The following is a 26752-nucleotide window of genomic DNA, read 5'->3' on the forward strand; positions in this document are numbered from 1 at the left end:
AAAAACATAAATGGGACAAACTGAATTGTTCATTAAGGGATTTCTCCCTTCAAACCTCTCTGCCCCTTCTGTGTATCTGATATGCAACCATGACTCCCAACTTTCTCTTCTTGGTGTGTTTATATCTGTGGACTGTGTGAGAGCCCCACTCATAGAGTTAGACAGGCAGAGAGTAAGATGAATTAGATTGAACTGAATAATCAACTAACCCCCCTCACGATGTGCAACACAGTGCAACACAGTGGATGTTCTTCTTCTTCTTTCTCCAGGAAATGACTGATATGAGGTAGGTGAATTTGCTGTGGTAAACACAATATTTTTGATTAGAAGAGCCTTTCTATAAATAGCATGTTAGGAAAATTGGCATTAGTTTGTATTCTGGATGGAATAAAGGAGATCAAATCTTGCATGATGGTTGTGCAACAGATGTAGTCATGGAAAATTAACATTTGCATGATGACTTGCTAAATGCTTTTTTGATGCACTGTGTACAACAATAACGCTCAACACAACAACCATTCAAAAATATTAGTAGATGTTTGCTCTGCTTCATGTCCCTTTTTAAGCTATATTTTTATAGCTTTTTTTAAGTTATTCTGCATGGCTACATTATTGCTATAGTCATGGTTCTGCATTATGTAGCTGCATCTAAAAAACGGATGTTTTTTATGGATTTTAATTTAATAGTTTTTTTTCTTCTGATATCTATCCATAGTTGTATTTTCGAGAGCTACACCATTTGTGATTTTGGATAGGTATATAGATTTAAGTATTAAAATGTTGTTTGTTTATTCTGTTATAGTAAACAAAAGAGCAGAGAAAGTAACAGTCTGCATTCACTTGACCAATTATTGAGCATGCACCAGCATGATTAGTTTTACATAATACACAACTTTATTCTTCTAAAAGGGATTTTTTTCAACAACTCACACACTTATACATAAAAGAATATTTTGTGTGAATTTTGGAAGAGTGCAGAAATGTAGGAGAAATATGTTTGTTTATTTTTTTTAATCAGTATTAAGCAGTATTTAAAAATTACTTTATATAGTAATTTGCTCTAAATAACTACAAAAACTAAGTCATTAATTTTATTCTTAACATGAACAAATTACTAAAGTTATTCAATTTGAATGGTTGAAATTTCATACAGACCATCTTATAATAAATAGACTTAAAAAAGTCTAGTAAATTCTCTTTGTCCTAGATGTTACCAGTAAGAACCTGGTTTGTTCTACTGCTCCCATTAATGAAGACTTCTTCCCTGGGCAAACTCATTGTGACAGACAAGTGAAACTGTGTGGCACTCCTGCACTGTATATCTGTACCTTTGGGTTTGACCCCTTTACACAGTGTGTAGATTGATGACTATGGTCTAGCAGTCAAGGAATGCGAGTGTTATGGGTCCCAAGAATAACACAGTAACAACGATCCTGTAAAATACAGGTAAAGTTAAGCATCAGTGAAGTTCCAATGAACTCAAAATATATCTGTATGTATACCTTCCTTTTTCTAGTCCCATTGTTTCTTAAATACATACATTCAATTCAATTCAATTCAATTCAATTTATTTTGTATAGCGCCTTTTACAATGAACATTGTCTCAAAGCAGCTTTACAAAAGAAGAGAAATGGAGAAGGGGGAGGGGAAAATATATAACTAAATAACTAGAAATAAGAATAAATTATTAAATTAAATTATTAAACTATTTTATTTTATCCCTTTATCCCTTTTATACATGTCTATCACAATTACATTCCTGCAGTTCTTTACAAAATACATTCATATTGTTGACATTTTCACATTCTTATATACTTTCTATAGCTCCACCTGTCCATAACTGATTAAAGACCAATATGTCTATATAGCGCAAACTCTTACTAAAATAAAATTAGTGTTTGGTTAAACAAATCTACAATCTTGCCTATGAAGCATCATCCATACAGTGAGGGAAAAAATTACTTGATCCCCTGCTGATTTTGTATGTTTGCCCACTGACAAAGAAATGATCAGTCTGTAATTTTAATGGTAGGTTTATCTGAACAGTGAGAGACAGAATAACAACAAAAAAAATCCATAACAACACATTTCAAAAAAGTTATACATTGATTTGCATTTTATTGAGTGAAATAAGTATTTGACCCCTTTGCAAAACATGACTTAGTACTTGGTGGCAAACCCTTGTTGGCAATCACAGACGTCAGACATTTCTTGTAGTTGGCCACCAGGTTTGCACACCTCACATCTCAAGGAATTTGGGCCCTCTCCTCTTTGCAGATCCTCTCCAAGTCATTAAGGATTTGTCCCTCCACAGATTTTCTATGGGATTAAGGTCTGGAGACTGGCTAGGCCACTACAGGACCTTAATGTGCTTCTTTTTGAACCACTCCTTTGTTGCCTTGGCCGTGTGTTTTGGGTCATTGTCAGGCTGGAATATCCATCCACGACCCATTTTCAATGCCCTGGCTGAGGGAAGGAGGTTCTCATCCAAGATTTAATGGTACATGGCCCCGTCCATCGTCCCTTTGATGCGGCGCAGTTGTCCTGTCACCTGGGGATGGTGTACTTGGGGTCATAGGCAGCATTCCTCCTCCTCCTCCAAACACGGCGAGTTGACTTGATGCCAAAGAGCTGGATTTTGGTCTCATTTGACCACAACACTTTCACCCAGTTCTCCTCTGACTCATTCAGATGTTCACTGGCAAACTTCAGATGAGCCTGTACATGTGCTTTCTTTAGCAGGGGGACCTTGCGGGCGCTACTGGATTTCAGTCTTTCACAGCGTAGTGTGTTACCAATTGTTTTCTTGGTGACTATGGTCCCAGCTGCCTTGAGATCATTGACAAAATCCTCCAGTGTAATTCTGGGCTGATTCCTCGCCGTTCTCATGATCATTGAAACTCCATGAGGTGAGATCTTGCATGGAGCTCCAGACTGAGGAAGATTGACAGTCCTTTTGTGTTTCTTCCATTTGGGAATAATCACACCAACTGTTGTCACCTTCTCACCAAGCTGCTTGGCGATGGTCTTGTAGCTCATTCCAGCCTTGTGTAGGTCTACAATCTTGTCCCTGACATCCATGGACAGCTCTTTGGTCTTGGCCATGATGGAGAGTTTGGAATCTGATTGATTGCTTCCTTCTTTGGACAGGTGTCTCTTTCATACAGTTAACGAGCTGAGATTAAGAGCACTCCCCGAGAGTGCTCCTACTGTAATCTCAGCTCCTTACCTGTATAAAAGACACCTGGGAGCCAGAAATCTTTCTGATTGATAGGGGATCAAATACTTGTTTCACTCATTAAAATGCAAATCAATGTATAACTTTTCTGAAATGCAATTTTTCTGGATTTTTTTGTTGTTATTCTGCCTCTCACTGTTCAAATACACCTACCATTAAAATTACAGACTGATCATTTCTTTGTCAGTGGGCAAACGTACAAAATCAGCAGGGGATCAAATAATTTTTTCCCTTACTGTATAACAATGACCCATTTCACAGAAAACAGCAGCTAAACTGCTAACACATAATAATCTGCAAAAGTTGAGCAGCAGTGAAGACACAGAGCTTTATCTTCCAGGTGGATGGTGTCAGTGCCAATGAAAAACAGTGGAAAAACATTATATACAACATTTTTAATGCCTTTACCGTAGAGCTTCTTGCACATTGAAATAGGCCTTTAAGACAATTTGATATTTTGTTACGTTCAAGTATATTAAACATTGTACAGCGTACACTTTCAACTACATTTCAAAAGCAGCCAGAGGCATCAAGAAGTACTTCCGCCAGCCTCATGGTCCAACAGAGAGTGTCCTGATGAGTCGTCACCAGATCCTGCTTTAGCCTCAGTGTCTGGCCATTGGACTGAAAACCAGACGAGAGCTGACAGAATGCCTGCCAGTACTGGTAGGCATAACACAGACTCAGAACACAGGCATACACACTAGTTCAGCAGTGACTTGAGCTGAGGAAAATTTGGTTAAAGTAAAATAATCCTGTAGTTATCCCACTTCGGGTAAATTTGCCTGTTAGAAGTGGGATTCAAACCCACACATCCATTCTGAGACAAGAACTTGTCTGATGCCTTAGACTATATGGCCATCCTGACATATCATTAAAGAGATTAATCAGTATGGATTTGAGAATCTATTAATTATCACTAAGACTGAATTATATTTGGGGATGGGTAATGGATGGATTATTCCCTGGGGACTATTTGGAATTATTGCTCTGGGGTAGTACAAGCAGCTACAAATCTTTGTGCAGGCTGGAATACCAAAAGTGCCTCTTAATTCTGCACCTAAACTATAGTATAGTTCTATGTTTGTCTGCGTCACCCTGTATATTGTCTATGTTCTGTGTAGCACCTCTGGTCCATGAGGAACGTTGATTCATTTCACTGTGTACTGCATCAGCTAAATATGGTTGAAGTAACAATAAAGCTTCTTTGATTTTGACTTAATGAAGTACAGAGTCTGTGTTTCATGATCCATGCCCTGTTGCAGTACATGAATATGTATGTAAGCAGGGACTAAAAGTCTGCTATACCCATTGGACAACAGTCTCAATGATGGAACAAGGGACAGTGGTTTCGGGGAATGAGTTGCTGAAACTCGTTGCTGAAACAGTCAGGAAAGGGAATCTGGTTCTTAGAAATCTGTTAAAAACAGAGCCCACTTTGCTTAACCGGAGTAAATTTCTTGGCCTGCTTGATATATTCATGCTTAGTGTCATCAGTCCCCCTAGGAATTGTTTGAAAGCCATGTGAAAAGGCATGTGGCATGGCAGGTATTACCTCACTCAAGCATTAACTCAGTGGACCAGTCTATGTGAGGGTTATGGCAGCTTAGCCATGGTAAGCCTAGAAATGTGGAAAACTTCAGCAAATAAATAAGGTGGAACTGCAACTTCTCTTGGTGGTGCAACTTTTTTTGACTGAAAGGTGTACAGAAGAGGTGGTGGACACTACCACTGGCCAGGGGTCTTTCATCAAAGGCAGTAAATGTAAAGAAGGGCCAGTAATTGGAATAGACTTCCATCCTTCCTTCTCTGAATGGGACTTGGCTTTTCTTTTAACTATTGTGGCTACTTTACTGACCACTGCTGCAACATGAAGATCAGTCCTCAGTTCTACTTTGCTGGGGCCTGTTGGCTCAGTCCAAGGTGGGTCCACCAAAAGAACAAACAATCCAAGCAATAAACAGATTAATACTTAGAATAACAAGTAATCTGATACAATTCACAAAATATCCAAGTGGCCAAAATATAAAGTGGCTAAATTATTTTTACATGAGTATGCATTATTTTTGTTACAGGAATCTGTGAAATCATTCAGTCAGAATTCACAGTACCTCATCCCACTACTCTCTGTTGTGTGTCACTACTGTAGTTGCTGCTTTAAGCTGCATTAGGATTGATCAGATTTTGATTCTGTAGATGACAATATTCTTTAACATGGACTTATAATAGGTGCTGAGCTGGCTCAGATCATATTTCATTGATCATTATATGTTTGTAAATCTTTTTCATCACTGCTCTTTCCATACAAAAGTAAAATTTGGTGTTTCACAAGGGTCAAGGACAGCCGAAATGTCATTTGCTATTCTGATGAAACGGTCTGTGCTGCTAAATGTTTAAGCAAAGTTAGTTAGGATTCTAACTTCTACATTCTGGACTAACTGAAGCTTGCTTATACTGGAAGATCCAGACAGTAAGGCATTACAATAATCCAACCTAGTTGAAAGAAAAGCATGAACTAGTTAGTGTCATTATAAATGTAGTGACGACATAATTCTTATCCTCAATATTTCTGATAAAAGAATGTTATCCTAGTAATGTTATCTACATCATAGTCAAGTCCAGAAGCTTTTATTGTCATTTCAACCATATATAGCTGACACAGCACATAGTAAAATGAAACAACATTTCTCCAAGGCCATGGTGCTATATAAAACAACAGCTACATAAAACATCACAGAGCTAAGGGCTAAAAAAGTATATAAAAAATAAAGTGCATATTGTGCAACCTAAGTGTAAGCTAACGTAACTTTTAAGTGTAAGAAAAGGACAAGATGAGTGTGTGTGTGTTTGTTTAGTTCAGTTCTGGCTGTTCTGGATGAGCTTCACATTAAAGACTGGAGTCAATAATAAGATAATTCATCAGCATTGCAAAGGACATTTTTTTAGCCATCCTTGACACTTGTGAAACACCAAATGTATGTATGGTTTGTATGGTTAGAGCAGTCATGAATAAGATTTTACATGATCATAAAGCTGCTGGCAACTTTAATCAGTGCAATTTATGGGCTGTACTTCCCAAATATCACCAACATGTGGACATTCAGAGTGATAATAACACTCCGGACAAGACTCAAACAAACAAACACTGTCACCAAACAGGTTAAGCTCTGGACCCCACAGACTGAGCCCATCTTGCATGACTGTTTTTCTCTGACAGACTAGAATGTGTTTAAAGCTGCAGCAACTTGGGAGGTCTCTTCTCTCAGCATACAGAATTTTGATGAGTATGTGACTGGGTACATTAGCACTTGTGTTGATAACATCAACCCATCAAACAAGTCAGGACGTTCCCCAGTCAGAAGCACTGGATAAACAGTCAGGTACGCCACATGCTGCATGCTCGATCATTTGCATTTACTTCAGGCAATGAGACAGAGTACAAAGCTGCAAAGTATGGACTGAGAAAAGCCATCACAGTGGCAAAGAGACAGTATACAGAAAAATGGATAGTTTCTACTCTACTGCTGATGCCGGGCGGATGTGGCAAGGCCTGCAGCACATCATAGACTACAAGACCACCACAAGCACTACTATCAGCCCCTCAGGCAGCCTGCCAGATGACCTCAACACCTTCTACGCCCGCTACGAGACCTCCAGTGACAATGCAGAGAGGAGGCACACACACACACACTGGGACCACCCAACCCCCCCATCTCCCTTCCTACTGTATCATCAGCTGTGGTACACAAAGCACTGAGGAAGATCAACTCCTGCAAGGCAGCAGAGCCAGACAACATCCCTGGGCGGGCCCTCAGAGATTGTGCTACAGAGCTGGCTGATGTACTCACCTCCATCTTTAACGTCACCTTCAGTCAGAGCACCATACCCGCCTGCTTCAAGACCATAACCATCATACCCTTTCCCAAGTAGAGCCCCCTGACCTCCAACCAGTGTTTTGAAAGAGTAGTGCTGACCCACATTCAGAGCAGCATCCTGGACACACTGAACCCCCTGCAGTATGTATAACGGCCCAACAGGTGCACCTCAGATGCAATTTGCTGTTGCCCTCCATATTTCCCTTTCTCATCTGGAAGATAAGGACACCTACATCAGGATGCTCTGTATCGACTACAGTTCTGCCTTCAACACAATCATCCCCCATAAACTCACCCACAAACTGTTTGCACTAGGACTACACTCCAATCTCTGTGACTGGCTTCTGGACTTTCGGACTGGCAGTCTGCAGGAATGGAAATAGGATCCTCTACACATTGTTCACACATGACTGTGTCGCGTCCCACAAGGACAACATCATCCTGAAGTTTGCTGATGACCCCGCAGTGATAGGACGGATCACTGGCGGGGATGAAGCGGCCTACAGGAGGGAGGTGTCCAGTCTTGCGACATGGTGTGAGGACAACAACCTCACCCTCAACACAAACAAGTCAAAAGAGATGATAGTGGACATGAGAAAGGAAAGGAGAACTCACCAGCCACTGTATATCTTAGAGCTTGAAGTGGAGAGGGTGAGCAGCTTTAAATACCTGGGGGTCCACCTCAGCAAGGACCTCACCTGGACACTCAACACCACCCAACTGGTTAAGAAGGCACAACAGCGGCTGTACTTCCTGAAGAGGCTAAGGAAGGTGAAGGCTGCTGAGAAGCTCATCAGGACTCCACTGCCCTCTCTGCAGACCATTTACCAGCGCAGAGTACACAGGAGAGCTGCCTCCATCCTTAAGGACCCCACCCATCCCCAACACGGACTGTTCACACTCCTACCCTCAGGACTGTTCACAGGAGTGTGAAATACCACACCAGATTAAGGGACTCCTTCTTTCCTTCAGCCATTAAACTTTTAAACAGGTAGCCAGAGGACATAGACCAGTTTCATCTATCTCATAGATTAGTTGGACTAAATTGCTCCTAGTCATATTGCACATTTGTTAATGTTACTGCTGCTATTATTATCAAGTAGCTGCATCTCTCTGTATTCAATTTGCCCATGTTAATGTTAATGTTACTGCTGCTGCTATGATTATCTACAGTTGCATTCAATTTGCATACTGTAATATTGTTTTGCACATAAGTGAATATTTTTTTCATCATAAGTCAATATTGTACACTTAAAGATAACATAGTGTATATTTCTATTTTTACATACTATATATCTCTAATTCTGTGGCATAGTTTTTTTTTTTTAATATGTTTGTGTGAGTATTTATGTGTGTTTGTGTTTTATTTTATTTTTTACATAGTTTCTGTACTTGTCTGGCATTCACTGTGGACAGCAAAGAAAGAATTTCATTGTACAGGTAAACTTGTTTTCCTAATTGTGTACATGACAATAAATGCTTTGAATCTCTTGAATCTTTTTGAATCGCTTACAAACATATAATGATCAACCAGAGCTGTGAAAATTATCAAAGACTCTAACCACCCAGATAACTGTATGTTCTATTTCCTCTTCTTATTTCTTATTATTTGCAATAATTCATGTTTTAACATTTTTAGTTTTAATTAAATTTTGTTTATTTACATGCACAGTCTACAAGTGGCCAGGTTTTCAGTTCACTTCAAGTTGTATACTATGTATAACTATGTACATAATACTTTTTTTGGTGGTGTTATTCCTAGTTAATGTGATAGGTGAATGTGGATCATCCACACTGCTGGTGGCAGTGCAGACACAGTATTTATAACAAAATGTGTCAGTGGTGAGTGGAGAGAAACAGACAATATTTAAGCAGTTCGAGCAATTCTCTGTAAGGTCTTACAGTCTGAGACAGTGTAGTTGCCATACCTGAGAGTGATATAGTTGGCCAGAACACCCTCTACTGCCCCTGTCAAGGGAGTTCAAGGGGGAGGTTTGCTCTCCTTATAATCCCCAAGAAGTAAAGAAGCTACTTTTTTGGTTGGGCAAGTAAGGTTTCCCTTTATGTTACCAACAACGAACCTTTTGATTCTCAGGATGGGTAACTAGATCCATTGTTGTTTCTTTACCAGTCTGCAAGCTGCTGTACATCCTTCTTGCATGTTGATTCATCATTGTTGCTGATGAGGCCCAGTGCTGCAGTGTCTTCAGCAAACTTTCAACATAAACAGCAGTTGACTGAGCACACAGACCTATGGAGTGTTGATGTTCATTGTGGTGTTGGTGCTGAACATGGTGATGTCAATTCCGATGGACTGGAGACTCCCGGTCAGACAGTTCAGGATTAGGCTGCAGAGGGAGGTGTTCTACTCTAATTTCCTGCAAGTTGATGTTGGGTGATGTTGAATGTATTGAATGTTGAACTAAAGTCTGAGAATAAAAAGTTACACAAATTTCTCCTTTAGGTCCAAGAGTGTCAAGTGTTGACTGGGTTACTTTAATGGAAATTGGGCTTTATCTGCATAATGAATAGCTGGTTGAAGCACTTCATGGTGGTGTGTAAGTGCTATACCCTGTTAGTCATTAAGGTAGGTCACAGAGATGCTATTAGTTGTTTTAACACACTCAGGGACAACTGCTTAGCACAGGGTGTTATTAAATATGTCTGAGTGGTTGGCCATTGAATATGACCAGCAGCTTTTTGAGGGCTTAATCTGGAATCCATTGTGCATATTCACCAGAACATACTACTATTTTGCATTTTATTATTTTTGACACTGAGTACTTGTGCAAAAAGAAAAAATAAATAAATCTACAATGTACTAAAGAGATCATGGAATTATAATAAATTCATGGAATGCATTTGTGTTTAAAATCTGAGCCAGGCAGCTGCAGGAAGCCAGGGGAAAGATAGTAAAAATGAAGTGGGATATCTTAGGGTGGTTGAAAACAGGTTGTAGAGCTGTTTTCTGGATAATTTGTAGGGTTTTAATGTTGCTCAGTGGCCAAGATCCATTCTGCAGTCTCGAAAAGAAAAGGGACTGAACAAGCACACAAGTGGCCTGTGTGGATAGAAATGGATATTGTAAAGGAAAAAACAATATGAGTGTGTCAGATTAGCAATGAGAGAGGAAAAGGGCAATGGTAACCACAAGGTTGCATGCAGTGACTGAAGGTAAGATTTGTCCAGGGAGATTCTGACATGGGGATGAATCACCTGCGGTGAACAGCAATTCAGTTTCAATCCCTGTAATTCAGATCTTACATCTATGAAGAGATTTCTGACAGACATGATAAGATTTGAGCAGAAACAGCAGTGTCTAAGGGAAGAAATGAATGTCATCCACATAGCAAGTGGTATTAGAAACCCAAGTGAAAATATGTCCTCACCAAGTGATCAAGTTTAGAGGAGAAGAAGAGGACAGAGTACTGAGCCATGTGGGGCACCAGTGGAGAGTCTCCATGGAGCAGATGTGGATCCCTTTCAGATCACCTGATATGACCAACCTTCCAGGTAGAAAGCAAACCATTGCCATGCTAGGCCATTTAAAGACTCTTTAGGATAGACAAGATAGGATTGGGGTTGGATATGGCAAATGCTGCTGAAAGATTTAGGAGTATGAGAACTAATGGCAGTTTGGATGATCTAGCAGCATGCTTGAAATGTGGAGCTTTTAAGCCAGACTGGTTGGGGTCTTGGATGTTGTTCTGTGACAACAGTGCATTTGGAGAATTTAGAGAGAAACAAGAGAAGATAACATAACATGTTAGAGAATGATGATGATGGTAGTAGTAATAAAGGGGAAGAGGTATTTTGAGATGGTCTCGAGCATTGTATTTGACTAAAATGTCATGGTCATTCCATCTAATCAAAATGACTTAGTCCCCAATCATTTATTCAGTTTGTGAAGATTAGGTAACATAAAAATGTTACAACTGCATACAACTGCAACTGTATACAATGCATACAACTGCTCAATAAATTTCATGAAGATCTATGGCACAGCTATCCAAAGGGTAGTTACAGTTGTGCATACCTTCACTCTGGTTTCAACTGTGGCTAGCTTGATATGTGGTCTAAAATGTGGGTTAAAATCAACCCAGGGGTGAGTCACACTTGATGCAAGTTACACTTGCATCTAAAGATTCAGAAGCATGCCATGGGTTGTTCTAGAAGAGATTAATTTATAATCATAAATTAATTTTGGGGGGCGGGGAAATGTGCTGAATAAAATCATGATTGTTTTATTTATCTGTACAATCTGTACAATTAAATTAGTAAATGTAATGAGCTCATCTGTAACATGTGCATCACAATGTTAGAACATAACATGCAGTGAAATCACACAAATTGCAAAAAATTATAATGGGGCCAAAAATGTGACTTATCCCTCTGCACATAAAAGGAACACAGAAAATATGTTAGCCAAATTATCAGAAATACAAAAATAAATAGAAAATCTTTCATTCACACCGAAACAATAAATGCACAAAATACAAAATACAAAATACTCATATTGTTCATATTTCATCCATTTGCCCACAATCCTCAGCTAGCATTTGTTAACCAGTGAGGTTAACATTTTACATTCCCATCATCCTGGCCCCAGCACCCCATGGCTTGCGTTACTTTCTATATAATATTGTTCATCACAGTCAGCAAATACCCTCACCAGGGCCCTTGTCAGGTTACTCTGTGGAAGTTCAAATACACTTCAGACACTACTTGATAGAGAGGAGCTGCAATTTGTGCAAAACCTTCCACAAACTTCTCTAAATGTTCATAAGCATGAAAAAACATGATCAGATCATTCAAATATAGCAATAATGAACAAAATCTTTGGTCATCTAATTTCTCTATCCCCATCAAGTTTGGGAAAGGTTTTCAATATCTCTCTGTAAGCCACAGGTAATTGATTGTAAGCACTGACCAAAATGGCCATCCCAGTTTGCTGTGGGCAAGCCACAGTTATACATCATGCATCAATGGTTTGGACCAAAAGCAGTAATAGGTACCTTTAATTTGAAGGCATTATTGGCCATTATTGTGTGTGATATCAGCTGGTAAGAGAGAGAAAGAAATACTTAAAGCATAGATAAAATAGATGAGGCATAGTGAAACACCTGTAGCACTGTAGCAGTAAATTGTGAAGTTCACACTTTATAAACTGTACAATTGTTTGAAATAGATCTTGAGACTTGATAGTTTTCCTTTGTGCAGTATTTGAAATAGATTTGTTTTACTTTGTCATGTTAATATTGTATATGTTCTTGACAGACACACTAAGAGGTGAGACAATTTACAGTACTGAATAATGTGGTACCAGCTGGACAGGGCTATGGCAGTGTGGAAATCCGCCACCATCCTTATATTCCTTTTGGGGAACTTCTTCCTCACTGATGCCTTTAAACACCTATCTGGTCAGCACCTAAGGTCTCATTTGCACAAGGAGCGATACCACATTCGGCCAAACATCATCCTTATCCTCACTGATGACCAAGACATAGAGCTTGGTGAGCTATTTCTAAGCAATAGAAATTAAGGACAATACCTGCAAAAATTTAAACTGTATGAAGTTTGTCACTGCTCTGGTGTTATTGGCTTTCACCTTCTCCTATCATCATATTTTTGGTATATGTATATATGTCTATATTATTTTCTCTCTCTCTCTCTCTCTCTCTCTCTCTCTCATTCATTTAGGGTCCATGATGGCTATGAACAAAACAAAGCATATAATGATGCAGGGAGGCACCCATTTCTCGAATGCATTTTCTACTACACCCATGTGTTGCCCATCTCGATCATCTATTCTGACTGGAAAATATGTGCACAACCACCACACCTACACCAACACTGGCAACTGTTCATCACCTTCATGGCAAGCCCACCATGAAACTCGTACCTTTGCTGTTTACCTTAACAGTTCAGGCTATAGGACTGGTTAGTAATTAGTAATTTGAATTGAAAATATAATATTATTCATGAGAAACAGAAAGAACACCCTCCCTCAATTCTATGTATCTGTGCCTAAATAAACAAATAACTTTTGGTGAAAACAACATCAACAGAAAAACAGATTTGAATATGTAGTCAACCCCTCCCCCCCACAAAAAAATAAATAAAAATAAAACAAAAAAATAAACCAAAATTTAGAATTCAGGTGGGAACAATAAGTTCACCCTTCTTCTATCTCACAATCATTAAAACAGAAATTACCAGCCATAGGTTACTATTGAAAAGTAAATGAAATTATCAAAAAGAGTGACTACCTCCATTAAAACAAAACCATTGATATTCCAGTACACTTGAGTGCTCATCTACACAATGCCAAGAAGAAAAGACATCAGCCAAGACCTCAGTGAAAATAGGTGCCAGTCTTCCCAGGAGTGGGCATTCTGGGAACATCAGTCCAAGGTCAGATTGTTTAATGCCAAGATCACTTGGCATTAAACTAAGAGATCTTGGGAGATCTTAAAGCACACCAGCAATTTGACATCTAAAGAACTAAAAAAAAACATCTAAATTATTTGAAAGGTGAAGAGTTAAAGTCCACACCTCAACCAAAATAATGTGGGAGACCTTCAGAAAATGCTTACTTCAAATTATTCTTGCTAAATCCGGTTCTACATGTTACTGATTTATAGGTTGTACATATTTTTCCCACCTGTCTGTGGGAAAAATGACTACATATTCAAATCTGTAGTGTTGTGTTGTTACCTGAAGCTGTGTGTTTGTTTATAGAAGTTGGTGAGGTTCAAACACTTGTTATTTAAATCCTGATAAAGAAAAATATAGAATTGAAAGAGAATGCATTTTCTTTTTCCCAAGACTGTCAATGTAGCAAGAAATTGTATTTTATCACACTGTTTATGATTTGCTTCCTAACATGGCTTTGTTTACTATTGAATACTATGTTTTACAGCCTTCTTTGGGAAGTATTTGAATGAGTACAATGGCTCCTATGTGCCACCTGGATGGAAGGAGTGGGTTGCACTAGTAAAGAACTCTCGCTTTTATAACTACACATTGTGCAGAAATGGAGCCTGGGAGAAGCATAACATGGAGTATCACATGGTTCTGTCTAATGATTTTGGTTCTTTTACATTTAAATAACTACATAAATTAAAGTACTTTTCCTTCATGTATGAAACCATGTACACTTTTTCATGTTTATAGTCTTTATAATATCTGACTCAGATAGTTACAACACTTAGGCTTAAAATAGTTTCTTAGGATTTCCCAGTATGTACAGAGATAGCCCTACAAAAAAGTTCAACTTTACATAGCTTCAGTGAAATTTGTAGTTATAAAGTCTATTATGTTAAAAGACATGAATAATTAACATAATTCTTAACTTATAGGACTACATCACTGACCTTATTACAAATGATAGTATCAGCTTTTTTCGAATGTCTAAGAGACGGTACCCCAACCGACCTGTGATGATGGTGCTGAGCCATGTTGCTCCACACAGCCCAGAGGATGCTGCACCTCAGTACAGTACAGCCTTTGTGAATGCCTCTCAACACATGTAAGCATACAACAGACAATCAGTGATTTCAGTATTGGAACTATTAAAAATTGTGGAAAACCTTGAAAGATATACCTAATTGCAAAGTCCATACATCTGTATACAACATAAACAACATATATCTATCTACTGTCTGGTCTACAGTTCGAAATTAACACAATTATTGTCATTTTTCTTCTGTACCACACCACAATGGACTGAAATGTAGCAATCAAGAAACAATCAGGATGAAGTGTAGATGTTTAGCTTTAATTCAAGTGCTTTAACAAAAATATTGCATTAACCATTTAAGACTTGGCGGAAGTCGATAAGTTGTTGGGCTACTCATTGAAAGGTTGTGAGTTCCTGGGACCACCAAGCTGCAACTGCTGGGCCCTTGAACAAGTCTCTTAAACCTCCATTGTATAAAGATGAATGTTAGTCACTCTGGATAAGGGTGTCTGCCTAATTCTGTAAAGGAATTATAGACATTTTTACACAGTCCCTCTATTTACTCTGGCTCTAAAATTATTAAGACCAACTAACATAATTATAAATATTATGATTATTTTTAATACTTGGAGGTAAATCCTTTCCAGTCAACAACTTCTTGAAGTTGAACCCATGCACATCACCAGATGTTGAGTTTCCTCCCTTGAGATGTTATGCCAGGCCTTTACTTCACCTTCCTTCATATGATGCTTGTTTGTCATTTAGCCTTCAGTTTTGTCTTCAGTATAGAAAAGCATGTTCAATTAGGTTAAGGTCAGCTGACTGAGTCTGCTTTTTGGGAACATTCCCATTTTTTTCTTTCTTTGCACTTCATTGTGGGTCATGAACATGTACTGTGAAGTACTGTCCTATCAGGTTTGCATTTGACTGAATCTGTGTAGATAATAAATAGCTCTATACACTTATGAGATTTGCCTTGCTGCTTCTATCAGCAGCTACATCAATGTATACCAGTGACCCAGTTTCACTGGTAACCATTCATACCTATGCCATAACACTTCATCCCAATATACTTTACTTCTTCCTGGTTTCATCTGTTCAAAATCTTGTTCAGAACTGGGCAGGCTTTTTCCAGTGTTGTCAAGCAAAGTCTTATCTGGCCATTCTGTTCTTGAGTGGTTTGCATCTTGATGGTTAATTCTCTGTATTTACATTCATTGCTTGATTGTAGACGTTGACCTCCTCTATGAGTGTTCTTGACTTGGCTGAAGTTGTGAAGGAATTTTTCTTCACTAAGCAAAGAATATTGCAGTCATTCAGCTTAGTTGTCTTCCATGGTATTCCAGGACTTTGGGTGTTCCTGAGCTCACCAGTGCATTCTTTCATTTGATGAAAGTACCAAATTATTAATTTTGAACAATTAATTTTGAATTAATTAATTTTGAAATTATTGATTTGGTCTCTTCTAATGTTTCTGCTATCTCTCTGAAATGTTTTGCATTTTTCATTCTAATGATGGCTTCCTTCACTTATATGGACACCTCTTTGGACCACATATTGAGAGTTGCCTTGAACTGCTGGCTGCTCTCCACTGTCTTGCAGACACTGGGGGAGTGTATAAGGTGCAGTAGACACAGACAGGTCAGTAAGTTTTCCTGGCTAAGCTATGCTGACCGGTTCTTCTATCTCTTCCTCAAAAGCCAAAAACAGCAGCTCCCTGGACTCCCAGACTATGCTTCCTGGATGCACAGCATCACACAGAGCTCTCTGGGTCCCACCTCAATGCTGCTCCAATCAGTGGCCCTCATGACCATGATGACAATCACACCTTGATTGCTGCATTTTAAATTCCTTTGTGATGCTGTACAGAGGCCAAATAATGAAAATTGTATCCAATTATTTATGGATCTATCTATCTATCTATCTATCTATCTATCTATCTATCTATCTATCTATCTATCTATCTATCTATCTATCTATCTATCTATCTATATAATTCAATTACATGTTAAATCTGAATGCTGATATAAATATGTAAACACTGAATTACAGTAGTATTTTTGTATCTAAAAGACCTAAATTGTCCTGATAATAACATGCTGTTACATTTTATTAATATTAATAATTAAATAATATTGAGGTAGAGAAATATCTAAAAGGTAATTATTTCTGAATTGACATAATAGTCCCAAAAGAAACTGTATACTGAAAATTCATCAAACCTAATTAAATGTAGTAGTGCTGCAAAGTATTCCTATTTTTCTGTCAAAAATGAAGGAGTAAACATTTTGAATAATCAGCAAACATACCTGCAGTCTTAAAGCATAATCAAGTTATGCCATAAAATGTTATGTTGAAAATGTTATTAGTTTTTTTTTTTTGTTTTTTTGTTTTTTTTTACAGAAAACTTATTTTTAAATACATTCTGCTGGTAATTCTCTCTTCAGCACTCCAAGCTACAATTATGCCCCCAACCCAGACAAGCACTGGATATTGCAATACACTGGCCCCATGAAACCTGTTCACATGCAGTTCACCAACATGCTGCAGAGAAGGCGACTACAGACCCTGCTTTCTGTTGATGACAGTGTAGAAAAGGTGTAAAATCTCATTCAATTCACCTATTAGATGAACTTGTATGTGCCCACCCTTGCTATCTTGTCCTATATTGAGGACAAAACACTAATGAATGTGCTTGTCTGTTCCTTTTTTTCTGAAAGGTGTACAATATGCTGGTGGAGATGAAGGAACTGGACAACACCTACATTATCTACATGTCTGACCATGGCTACCACATTGGCCAGTTTGGCCTCATTAAGGGAAAATCCATGCCCTATGAGTTTGATATTCGTGTTCCTTTTTATATACGAGGTCCAAATGTGGAGAAAGGCTCCATGTGAGTTGCAAATCAAACAAATCTTAGTTGTGTATGTGACAGTGGTTATATGTAACTCGTTTAATACAGTGTTTGGTAGCTCTATTTGAGCTGGAAAGTATTTGAATATGAATTTTTTTTTTTATATGAATTTTTGGTTTATTTAGAAAACTTACATTTTTACAAAAATCAGAACCCTTGTACAAATCTCAAAAATAGAGATTTTATGTAAATTATGCTACAGGTAAAACATCTAATATATCCACAGAATATGAGTTACTTTCAGAGCAGTAAAGGAATTTATTCTATGATCAATCAAGGGGGGTGCGTGGCTTAGTTGTTAGCACATTTGCCTCACACCTCCAGGGTTGGGGGTTTGATCCTCACCCTACCCAGAGTGTGTGGAGATGTATGTTCTTGCTTTCCAAATTGTCCAGTATGTGAGTATGTATGCTTATACGATGGATTTGCAGCCCTGTGACCAATTAAATTATTTAAAAAAAATGAACACTGCAGGACATGGCATATCAGGCAGAACATGGAACAATCTACATGCTCAGCCTGATTGAAGACAGTAGGAACAATAGATTAACAACGATGTTATCAACAATTAAGTTTAATATGATCTTGAGCAGAATCCTGGATCAGCCACATGCATCTGGTGTAAAACCTATGTCAAATCAAATATGCAATCTTGATGGTTCACTGTGGCAACCCTGAAAAGGGAGTGGCCGAAGGATTACAAAAACAACTAAGACAATGAGTTGACAACATGACAATGAAATAAAGATTTCAGTTGTTCCACTCTTGGCCAATGTTAAATTCTTGTGTCTTTTTTTCAGTAACTCCCATATAGTTCTCAATATTGACTTAGCACCCACCCTTCTTGATATGGCTGGAGTTGACATTCCTTTGGACATAGATGGAAAATCAATCCTCAAGCTACTAGAAACTGACAAACCAATCAACAGGTACAGCTTCCAAAGATGTAACAAATGTAATTTGCTTATACTGTAGTTTACCTAACTTTTTTTTCAATTTTTAGGTTTCAGTTTAACAAAAAGAGGAAAATGTGGAGAGACTCTTTTCTGGTAGAGAGAGGGTAAGTTTTTGCTGAGGATATGTAGGGACATAACTGTTTATTAAAATACATAAAATATATCCCACAAAAAGAATACAATTTTTTCACCAACATGGATGATACATCTTATTTTTAGTGATTCCAGATAAAATGCTAATGTATTAGTCAATAAAGTACTAATACAATTTCTAAATATAAATATGAACAATTAGTTTTGAGGTAGTATACGCTCCTTCTAATTAACTATGCAGGAAGACTTTGCATACGTTGAACAATGGAAAAGGAGACAACTGGGATTCACTGCCTAAGTTTCAGCGTGTTAGAGAGCTCTGCAGCAAAACAGAATATCAGACTCCTTGTGAGCAATATGGACAGGTTTGTAACATGAAACACACACACACACACACACACAAACACACACAATCACTTTCTCTTTTACTCTATCTGCAGAAATGGCAGTGTGTTGTGGACTCCCTGGGTATACTAAGACTTCATAAGTGTAAGAGAACAGCACATAGCTATGTCACAAATGATCAGGACAAAATGGCTAGAGGCCCACCACAGTACTGTAACTGTGAGCCTGAGGTACCTTTCAAATGGAGGAAGATGCTCATTAAGAAAAGTATGTTTGAAGCATGCTATGTGAATATTTATTTAAATGTATTTAAATTTATCCAAAAAATAAATTTAAATAGCAAAACAAAAATAGTGGGCTTTATTTGTTGTTATAAGCACTGCTACAATTGAACACACTCCTTACACCTCATATATGTGTTCCCTATATCTTATAATTTGAGACATTTTATATAATGTGTAATAGTCATATTATTTATTTATTTTCTCCAGAAATTAAGACAAAGAATACTTTGTCTCAGAATCGTTGGGCCCGTTCGCTCCCACCTCACCTGGACAGTACTATGTACACTCTGGATCTGGTGGAGGGTTATCGGCCAATTGCACTAAATAACATAAGTCCCAGATTGGGCAGGGAAAAGGCAGTTTATGGAGGTTATAAAGAGCTCAGTGGAATGGAACCAATAACCAACAACCTTACATCACACACAGCCCTAAAAGTCACCTACAGGTTAGACTCAGACATTGTTTTGAATAAAATATGTGAATAAATGTATACTCATTGTTTATATGTGAAGGTTTATATAACGTTATGTGAATTGTAGAGTTTCAGTGTGCTTAAAATCTCAGTATAGTGCTTGTTTTAGGTGTTCAATATTGATAAATGACACAGTGATGTGTGATGGCAGAATGTACAAATCACTTCAGGCATGGAAAGACCATAAACTACACATTGAGCATGAGGTTGGATTGTACATCATTAATGAAGTCTTTTTTTAAAACTCTTAAAAAGAAAATATAGTCATGTGCACATTATATCATTTTTCCTTTATCAATAGATTGAGACACTACACTCCAAAATAAAGAACCTTAAAGAGGTCAAAAGACATCTGAAAAATGTTCGCCCAAAGGAGTGTGAATGCAACCAAAATATGTGAGTATAACATTTTGTTTAAGGGTGAAGGGCAAGCAAAGGAAATTGAAGCAAAGGAATTTTTAGTAGACACTCTGAATAACTAGAAATCGGTTTGAAATAACCCCATATCTACCAGACATTATTGCTTTGCTTCTGTTTATGACAATGTGTGCATTCATTTGTGTTTAAGTTATCAGTACAAAAAACAAAGCACTCAGATGAGGTCAAATGCACACTCTAAGGTTAGTCAGAGTTACATGTAAGCTTAAATAGCAGCTGTCATTCAAGGAGAGAAATGTTTGAGTATTATTAGTACTTGGCAGTCCGTTTCTACTCCTATTGACCAAATGACATGTCTTCACTTTGCCATAGGCTGGCATCTAAAGGTAAAAAAAAGTGGCTGCTGATGAAACTGAAGAGCAAGAAGAACTTTCAGAAGCTGCTGAAGAACCTTCGTACTAATAGCACTTGTAGTTTGCCTGGCCTTACTTGTTTTACTCACACTAACCACCACTGGCAGACTGCCCCCTTCTGGACAAGTAAGACCATGGCATACCTTGATTATTCAGTTCTATTATTATTCAGTTCTACATATGCATGCATAGTCTGACTGACTATGGTGAGAAAATGTAATAAAAATTATTTGCATTTTTTTCAACACAAAAGGGAGAATCTACCATTAACATCACAGAGGTATTTACCTGGATGGAACAAAAAAAATTTTTTTCGCAAAACAAAACAAAAAAAACACCAGTAGTTCATTTGGTAAGGGGAAAACACAGACAAAGCCATTTGGTTAACCATTTTAAGGGAGGAGGAGCAAAGGAATATAGTAAATGGGTAAAATGTGGCATCTTCATTTGACTAGTTTTACAAAACTATGTTTGTGTGTGGTTTTAAAATGGTTCTTCTTGTAGCTTATCTGAAAACTGGCAGCATCTTGAGCTTCTGCAGTTTGTTCTTTAAAACTCAACAAAGTAAAAACATTGCATATGCATAACTTATTTAGTTTCATCCTGTGAGATCTACACCTATTGTATAGCCGGATAATAAGCTTTTTGGCAAATCTCTGTCTGTTTCTCCATTTGTATTAATTTAGTATGCATTATTCTATTCAATCTAAATAATGTATTAGTAATCACTTTGGATGCTATATAGAAAATCAGATAAACAGCATTAAATCATGTCAAATTCAGTTTACAAATTATAAACCAATACATTTTCTATATTCATAAACCTAGCTAATTAAGCCGAGTTGCCCAGTCTCATTTAGAGCTGGTCTTCTAGCATGCACTGTACACTGCAAATTCTGGCCTTTGAAATAAACTCTCAGTGAGTTTATTCCAACTACATTTAAGTGTACATGCGTGACCATCAAATATATTCTAGCACAAAGTTGAATTATCTCTTTTCTGAGAGCTGATTTTTCAGCTCTTTTCAGGAGCTAAAACTAAACTCCTACGGGTGTTAAAATTCTACTAACATACAGAATAAACTTTAACTAGAGTTTATTTAAATAATAACTCTTTCATAGTCTTAAACAATTAAAAACACAAATGGTTTCAGGTGAAAATAATGACAACAAAAGACAAAAACACCATACTGATTACTATCAATCTCTTAATTTTATTTAAGAAATACAACATATTGAAGAATGTACTCTGCATGGATGCTTCCTAATCTTCACTTACAGTGTAACAAACATTACTTGCTATAATAGCAGCTAAACATTTGGGAAAATGTGTGCTCAAATTGCAATGACATTGAAAAAAAATTCTTTACATAAAAAGAAATTACATCATGAAATGAATTTATTTTTATTTTTTCAACCAAAATAAAGTAGGGTGTTAATACCACATCTCAATGCATTAGTTTACATACCATCTACCTTAAAAAAAACATTAAATATAAAATTCTATCTAAAGCAAGATTGTGTTAATATGAGGCAGACTGTTGGCTTTAAAATCTACATAGAACATAAACATGTACATCAAAGCAAGGAACAATTCCAATTAGAATTTGTTAAGCCAACAATGTCTGCAAATTAAATTATACAACTTTCTGACACAACATAAAACTGCAAATCACATGCATATAACATTTGTACATCAAAACATTTGAAATGTCTTAATCCTGCCCTTTCTAGAACCAGTATCTTCTAAGAGATGTTTTCACTTACTTGAAAAGCATGCTCTGAGTTGACAGTGAAAGGCCTGCTTCAGTATTTTGGCACTGAGAATTACTGGTGTCACTGTCAGAATGACATAACACCACCTGTGTTCTCATGAGGAACACAGGTGTTGATATGAGGAGCATGTATCTTTTTCTGATATATTCTAAAACCAGAATAACTTGAGAATGTTAAAGAAAATCCTGTTTGTCCACATTTTAGTCTCATGTTTTTCCCAGAATACATTCCATTAGTTAGTTTCAGGTGCCTGAAAAAAGTAAAGCTGTACCAAAGGATGAAGCACAGAGAAAACAATTCAGCATTTTAGCAAATTAAGCTATGGCTGGGAGTTTCCTTCAGTGGTTATGAGGTGATCCTCAAGGCTCTGGCAGGACTGAAACGCAATGAAAAGAATCTCTGTATAAGCAATTAGTTTAAAAAAAAGTGTTGAACAACAATTTGGAACTGGATCAAACTGTCTTGACAAACCTTGTGAAATTTCACTGGATGATCTGTTGCCTCTCCAACACTCCTTAGGTCGTTTCCTTCCAGGTAGTTGTGGAATAAGAAGATGAAGTGTTAAGGAGTTAAATACTAATATTTGGAACCATGTGTTAAAAAAAGTACTACACTTACAATTAAAAACTGGTTCCATTAATGACTAGTTGAGTATGTAAAAGGAGAAGAGGCAATCCACTGTGCAAGCTGCTGACTTTTTGATAACTTTGAAAATGACTATACTAGTCTTACTTTTGGGATACTACCTGGCTCATCAGCAGTGTCAGACTCTTCATTCAAGGCAAATTTCTAATTTTTTTTTAGAAGATGAGACGTTTAGGGCTGTGGCCTCCCAGGTGACTTTGTCTTTAAAACAGGGGCTCCATTTTTCCAGGAGCCTGGAAGCAGCCTCTGTGCCAAACATAACTGTGAAGTCTTGCAAAATATAAAAGAGTACTACCTTTACCTTACATTACCTTACTTACTGTAAGTCAAGTATTTTTCAAATTCACATTTGTTACCTACCAGTCCTTTAGTGTGCAAGAAAAGAGGAAACACCTGAAGAATATCCACTGATTTCTGTGGGTCATGGAGCAATCTGTTGATTATTCAACATATAACTTAATCCATAAGCATTTTCACATGTACAGTGTGTGGCAGAGGTAATGGATGTTTTTCGAACAGCTAATACACAGCAATGAGGAGGGTGGCTGTTCAGTTCCTGTTAACAAGGAGCAGAGCTTAGCCACCATACTCGTGGCTGTGTATTGGCTGTTCGAAAAACATCTGTTTCTTCTGCCGCACAATGTACATGTGAAAATGTTTATGGGTTATATACATTAAATAACAACTACACAGTCCATAAGAAAACATGCATTGCAGTGATGAAGGCCTTGGGTCCATGCTCTGGACGCAGCTCTATTTGAGAGCATGGTGAACCCCAACCCCAAGGAAGAACAGTGGCAAGACTTCCTGCTCTCCTGCCTAACAGGCCAAGCCCTCCGGTGGATAGATCTCCTTGCTGCAATTGGAAGCCCCTGCCTGTTCCAATGAGAATAATCAATACACAATTGGGGAACAACCAACAAGACAGGGGTAGAGACTAGATATGAATCAAAATAAAGACGTGTCAAAGTAAGAAAAAAAACAAAGAATAGAGTGGAATATAAACACAACACATGTGGAAATAAACTTATACTAGTGGTTGGTATGCACTGTGCATTTAGCACAAAAGCACAAGGTGGAGATTCTTGACAGATCCTCCCCTCTAAGGTGATGCTTCCAAAACACCACTCTTGTTGGGGTCCTGTTCCTGTTGGCAAAATGTCCTCTTCAGCTACATGGTCATGCAACTGTTCTTACATGCCGGGTCTCTGGACTGGAAGAAGGCATAGAGTTGGGAGCTGCTTTGTCAGGGATAAAAAAAACAAAGCAGGGTGTGAGACAGGGCCTGGGACTGGCCCAGGGCCTGGGACATGAACAGGGTTTGGGACATGAATATGACCTGGTATTGCAACAGGGTTTGAGACATGAACATTGGAAAATGAACACGTCCTGGGACTGGAACAAGGCATGGGAGGCTGCCATGTCAGCTTCGGCAGGGAACATAGCTTGCAACTCACACCATCAGACTGACGTACAAGGCAGAGATTCATAACAATCAATTTCATATTATATACAGTCATGGGGGAAAAAAAGAACACCATCCTTCATTTACATATTTTTATTTATCAGGGCCTACATGAATAACAATTGTGTGGTCCTCAGCAAATTTTATAAACATTATAAACATCCTAGAAATTGTGTTTAACAATTTAACATTAAACATTAACTTTACAGCAAAATTCGGAAGTGATTCAGTTTGCTGTGTTCTCTGTGGTGAAATACATGTTGAAATGAGGAAAAAATACAGGAGGGCTATGAGTTAAAGTACTATTGTGCACAAACAAAGAATAACAAAGTTGATCACTAATACTGCAACCAGATTATTATAACTTTTTTATTTTCCTTTTTTTCCAATACATTTCTTTTCACTTAATTTCTATACTTTTTTTGAAAACTTTTTACACATCTAATTTTGAACTGAGGATGGAAAAAAGTTCTGACATAATTTTGGTTTCATTCAAACAGAAATGAAATCAAGTAGCAACAGCAAATGGCTGAATTATCCCAGAATCTTGTCAAAATAATGTTTTAGACTTAAAAAAGATTCCATAAAATCCAATCCTCAGCTGTAATTGAAGCACCTAATAAGTCACAAGTGAGGCAGTAATCCCTTTACAAACAGAACCATCTTATATAAATGAATAGAATACTTGATTTTAACAGGTAGTTTATAATTGTTATGGGTTGTTGTTTTGTTTTGTTTTTTTTACATGTTCCAAGAGGGACCATTCTGTGCCTGTACCAGTGCCAACAACAACACATACTCGTGTCTGAGGACCATCAATGAGACTCACAACTTTCTGTTTTGTGAGTTTGCTACAGGATTCCTCGAATATTTTGACCTTAACAGGGATCCCTATCAGGTAAACACATGATTACCCTATAAGCAATTTAAACCATATAAAGTCTATAGTCAAAGAACAGAATGATCATTTCTCCTTCTGTGTTTGTCCTCTCTCTGTATAGCTAATTAATGCAGTTAGTACACTGGATCACAATTCTCTCAACCACATGCACCTACAGCTCATGAAACTGCATAGCTGCAAAGGTCACAAGCAGTGCAACCCTGAGAGAGGTTAGATATCACAGACACTAGCAAGTTCTGTATACAACCAGACTTTTTTTTCCCATATATTCTAAATATTTAAATTTTATAGGGGCCAAAGAACGAAACTTCCCTATTAATTACAGGTATGCTTTCATCAAAAATACTTGACTACATTATATGACGCAAGTTATAATTGCTTCTGTGTGTATGTGTCTTGCATATGTGCCTGCATGGTTGTGTTTTTGTTCTGCATGATATAGGTCCAATTATAATCAAAAGAGGCCAGTGAAGAAACCAAAATCACTGTGAGTTGCTGTTCCCATTTATGTATGTAAGCATTCTTCAATTATGGAGAGTTCTTGTTCTTTATCAGATGACCTACCTGACATTTGGCATTAGATGCTAGAGAATCATTTCATTCCTTCATCCATTCTGTACAAAAATGTAATGTAGGTCAGTGTCCTACTACCTGAATGAATCTCTGTCCTAATTCTCTGCTTAACTTTTTTTTTCATTAGAATAGCAGCTTAACTTTTTTTTTTCATTAGAATAGCAGCTTAACTTTTTTTTTTCATTAGAATAGCAGTTTATCTGAGTGTCAGGCAGTGGCCTTAGAGCAGGGGTGTCCAATCTTATCCACAAAGGGCCGGTGTTTCATTTCAATCAAGCAGAAGCTACACCTTATTCCAGCTGTTTAATCAACAGATCTTGGCTTTCAGTATACTCAGGTGTGGCTTCTGCTGGGTTGGAATGAAAACCGGCAGCCACACCGGCCCTTTCAGGATAAGATTGGACACGCTTGTCTTAGAGTATAGTGTCGGAAGTAATTTAATTTTTTTTTCTGTACATCCAGGGAACAGATATGGGAAGGATGGTTGGGGTAAAGGCGTCATGCATTACAGACCATGAAGTGTATGAACAATGTGAAACTGGGAAATCCAGTACAGATTATACAGAGTATACTGTATATACAAAACCTCAAAAGTGCCTATTAACATTAATACAACATTTTGTAACGTTTTTAGATTTGAAATATGCCCTGAATTAAGTCACATATAGTCATCTGTTGTATTTAGCATGGCCCAGCTGCTTAAAATAAAAACCTGCATTACACACTTAATCATACACAGCAGGAATGGTGTTGTATGGATGTTCAAACATTCTTCTCAAACATGTTATCAGAAATGTCATACAAATGTCAAATGTCAGACAAATGCTATTTTTTTATTTCTCCCCTTGAATGAATATTGTACTTAAAGTTGTGGAATTTTTTATTTACACACCATTCTTTATGATGTTATTACCTTATATCAACTGCTAAATAAAGTATGATTCTGTTTCATTTTGTAAA

The 26752-nt window shown here is 37.5% G+C and overlaps 1 protein-coding gene across 6 annotated transcripts; it reads left to right on the plus strand.

The window, feature by feature from the left end:
• Nucleotides 1-26752, plus strand: sulf2a (sulfatase 2a). Of its 6 annotated transcripts, XM_058373357.1 has the most exons (20): nucleotides 1-286; nucleotides 12391-12626; nucleotides 12814-13053; nucleotides 14036-14187; nucleotides 14475-14644; nucleotides 17023-17173; nucleotides 17296-17471; nucleotides 18293-18421; nucleotides 18496-18552; nucleotides 18783-18906; nucleotides 18982-19153; nucleotides 19378-19615; nucleotides 19752-19848; nucleotides 19944-20038; nucleotides 20393-20559; nucleotides 25074-25216; nucleotides 25320-25428; nucleotides 25511-25544; nucleotides 25662-25706; nucleotides 26255-26752. In XM_058373357.1, the coding sequence occupies exons 2-20, from the start codon at nucleotides 12428-12430 to the stop codon at nucleotides 26283-26285; spliced, it is 2529 nt and encodes an 842-aa protein (XP_058229340.1). In that variant the 5' UTR covers nucleotides 1-286; nucleotides 12391-12427; the 3' UTR covers nucleotides 26286-26752. The 6 variants fall into 6 exon arrangements, with proteins under 6 accessions (XP_058229340.1, XP_058229342.1, XP_058229343.1 ...); XM_058373358.1 differs by lacking the exon at nucleotides 1-286 and having other exon boundaries at nucleotides 11731-12626; XM_058373359.1 differs by lacking the exons at nucleotides 25511-25544; nucleotides 25662-25706; nucleotides 26255-26752 and having other exon boundaries at nucleotides 25320-25444.

This window comes from Hemibagrus wyckioides, linkage group LG21 (genome assembly GCF_019097595.1).
Source record: "Hemibagrus wyckioides isolate EC202008001 linkage group LG21, SWU_Hwy_1.0, whole genome shotgun sequence".
Classification (NCBI taxonomy): Eukaryota; Metazoa; Chordata; class Actinopteri; order Siluriformes; family Bagridae; genus Hemibagrus; species Hemibagrus wyckioides.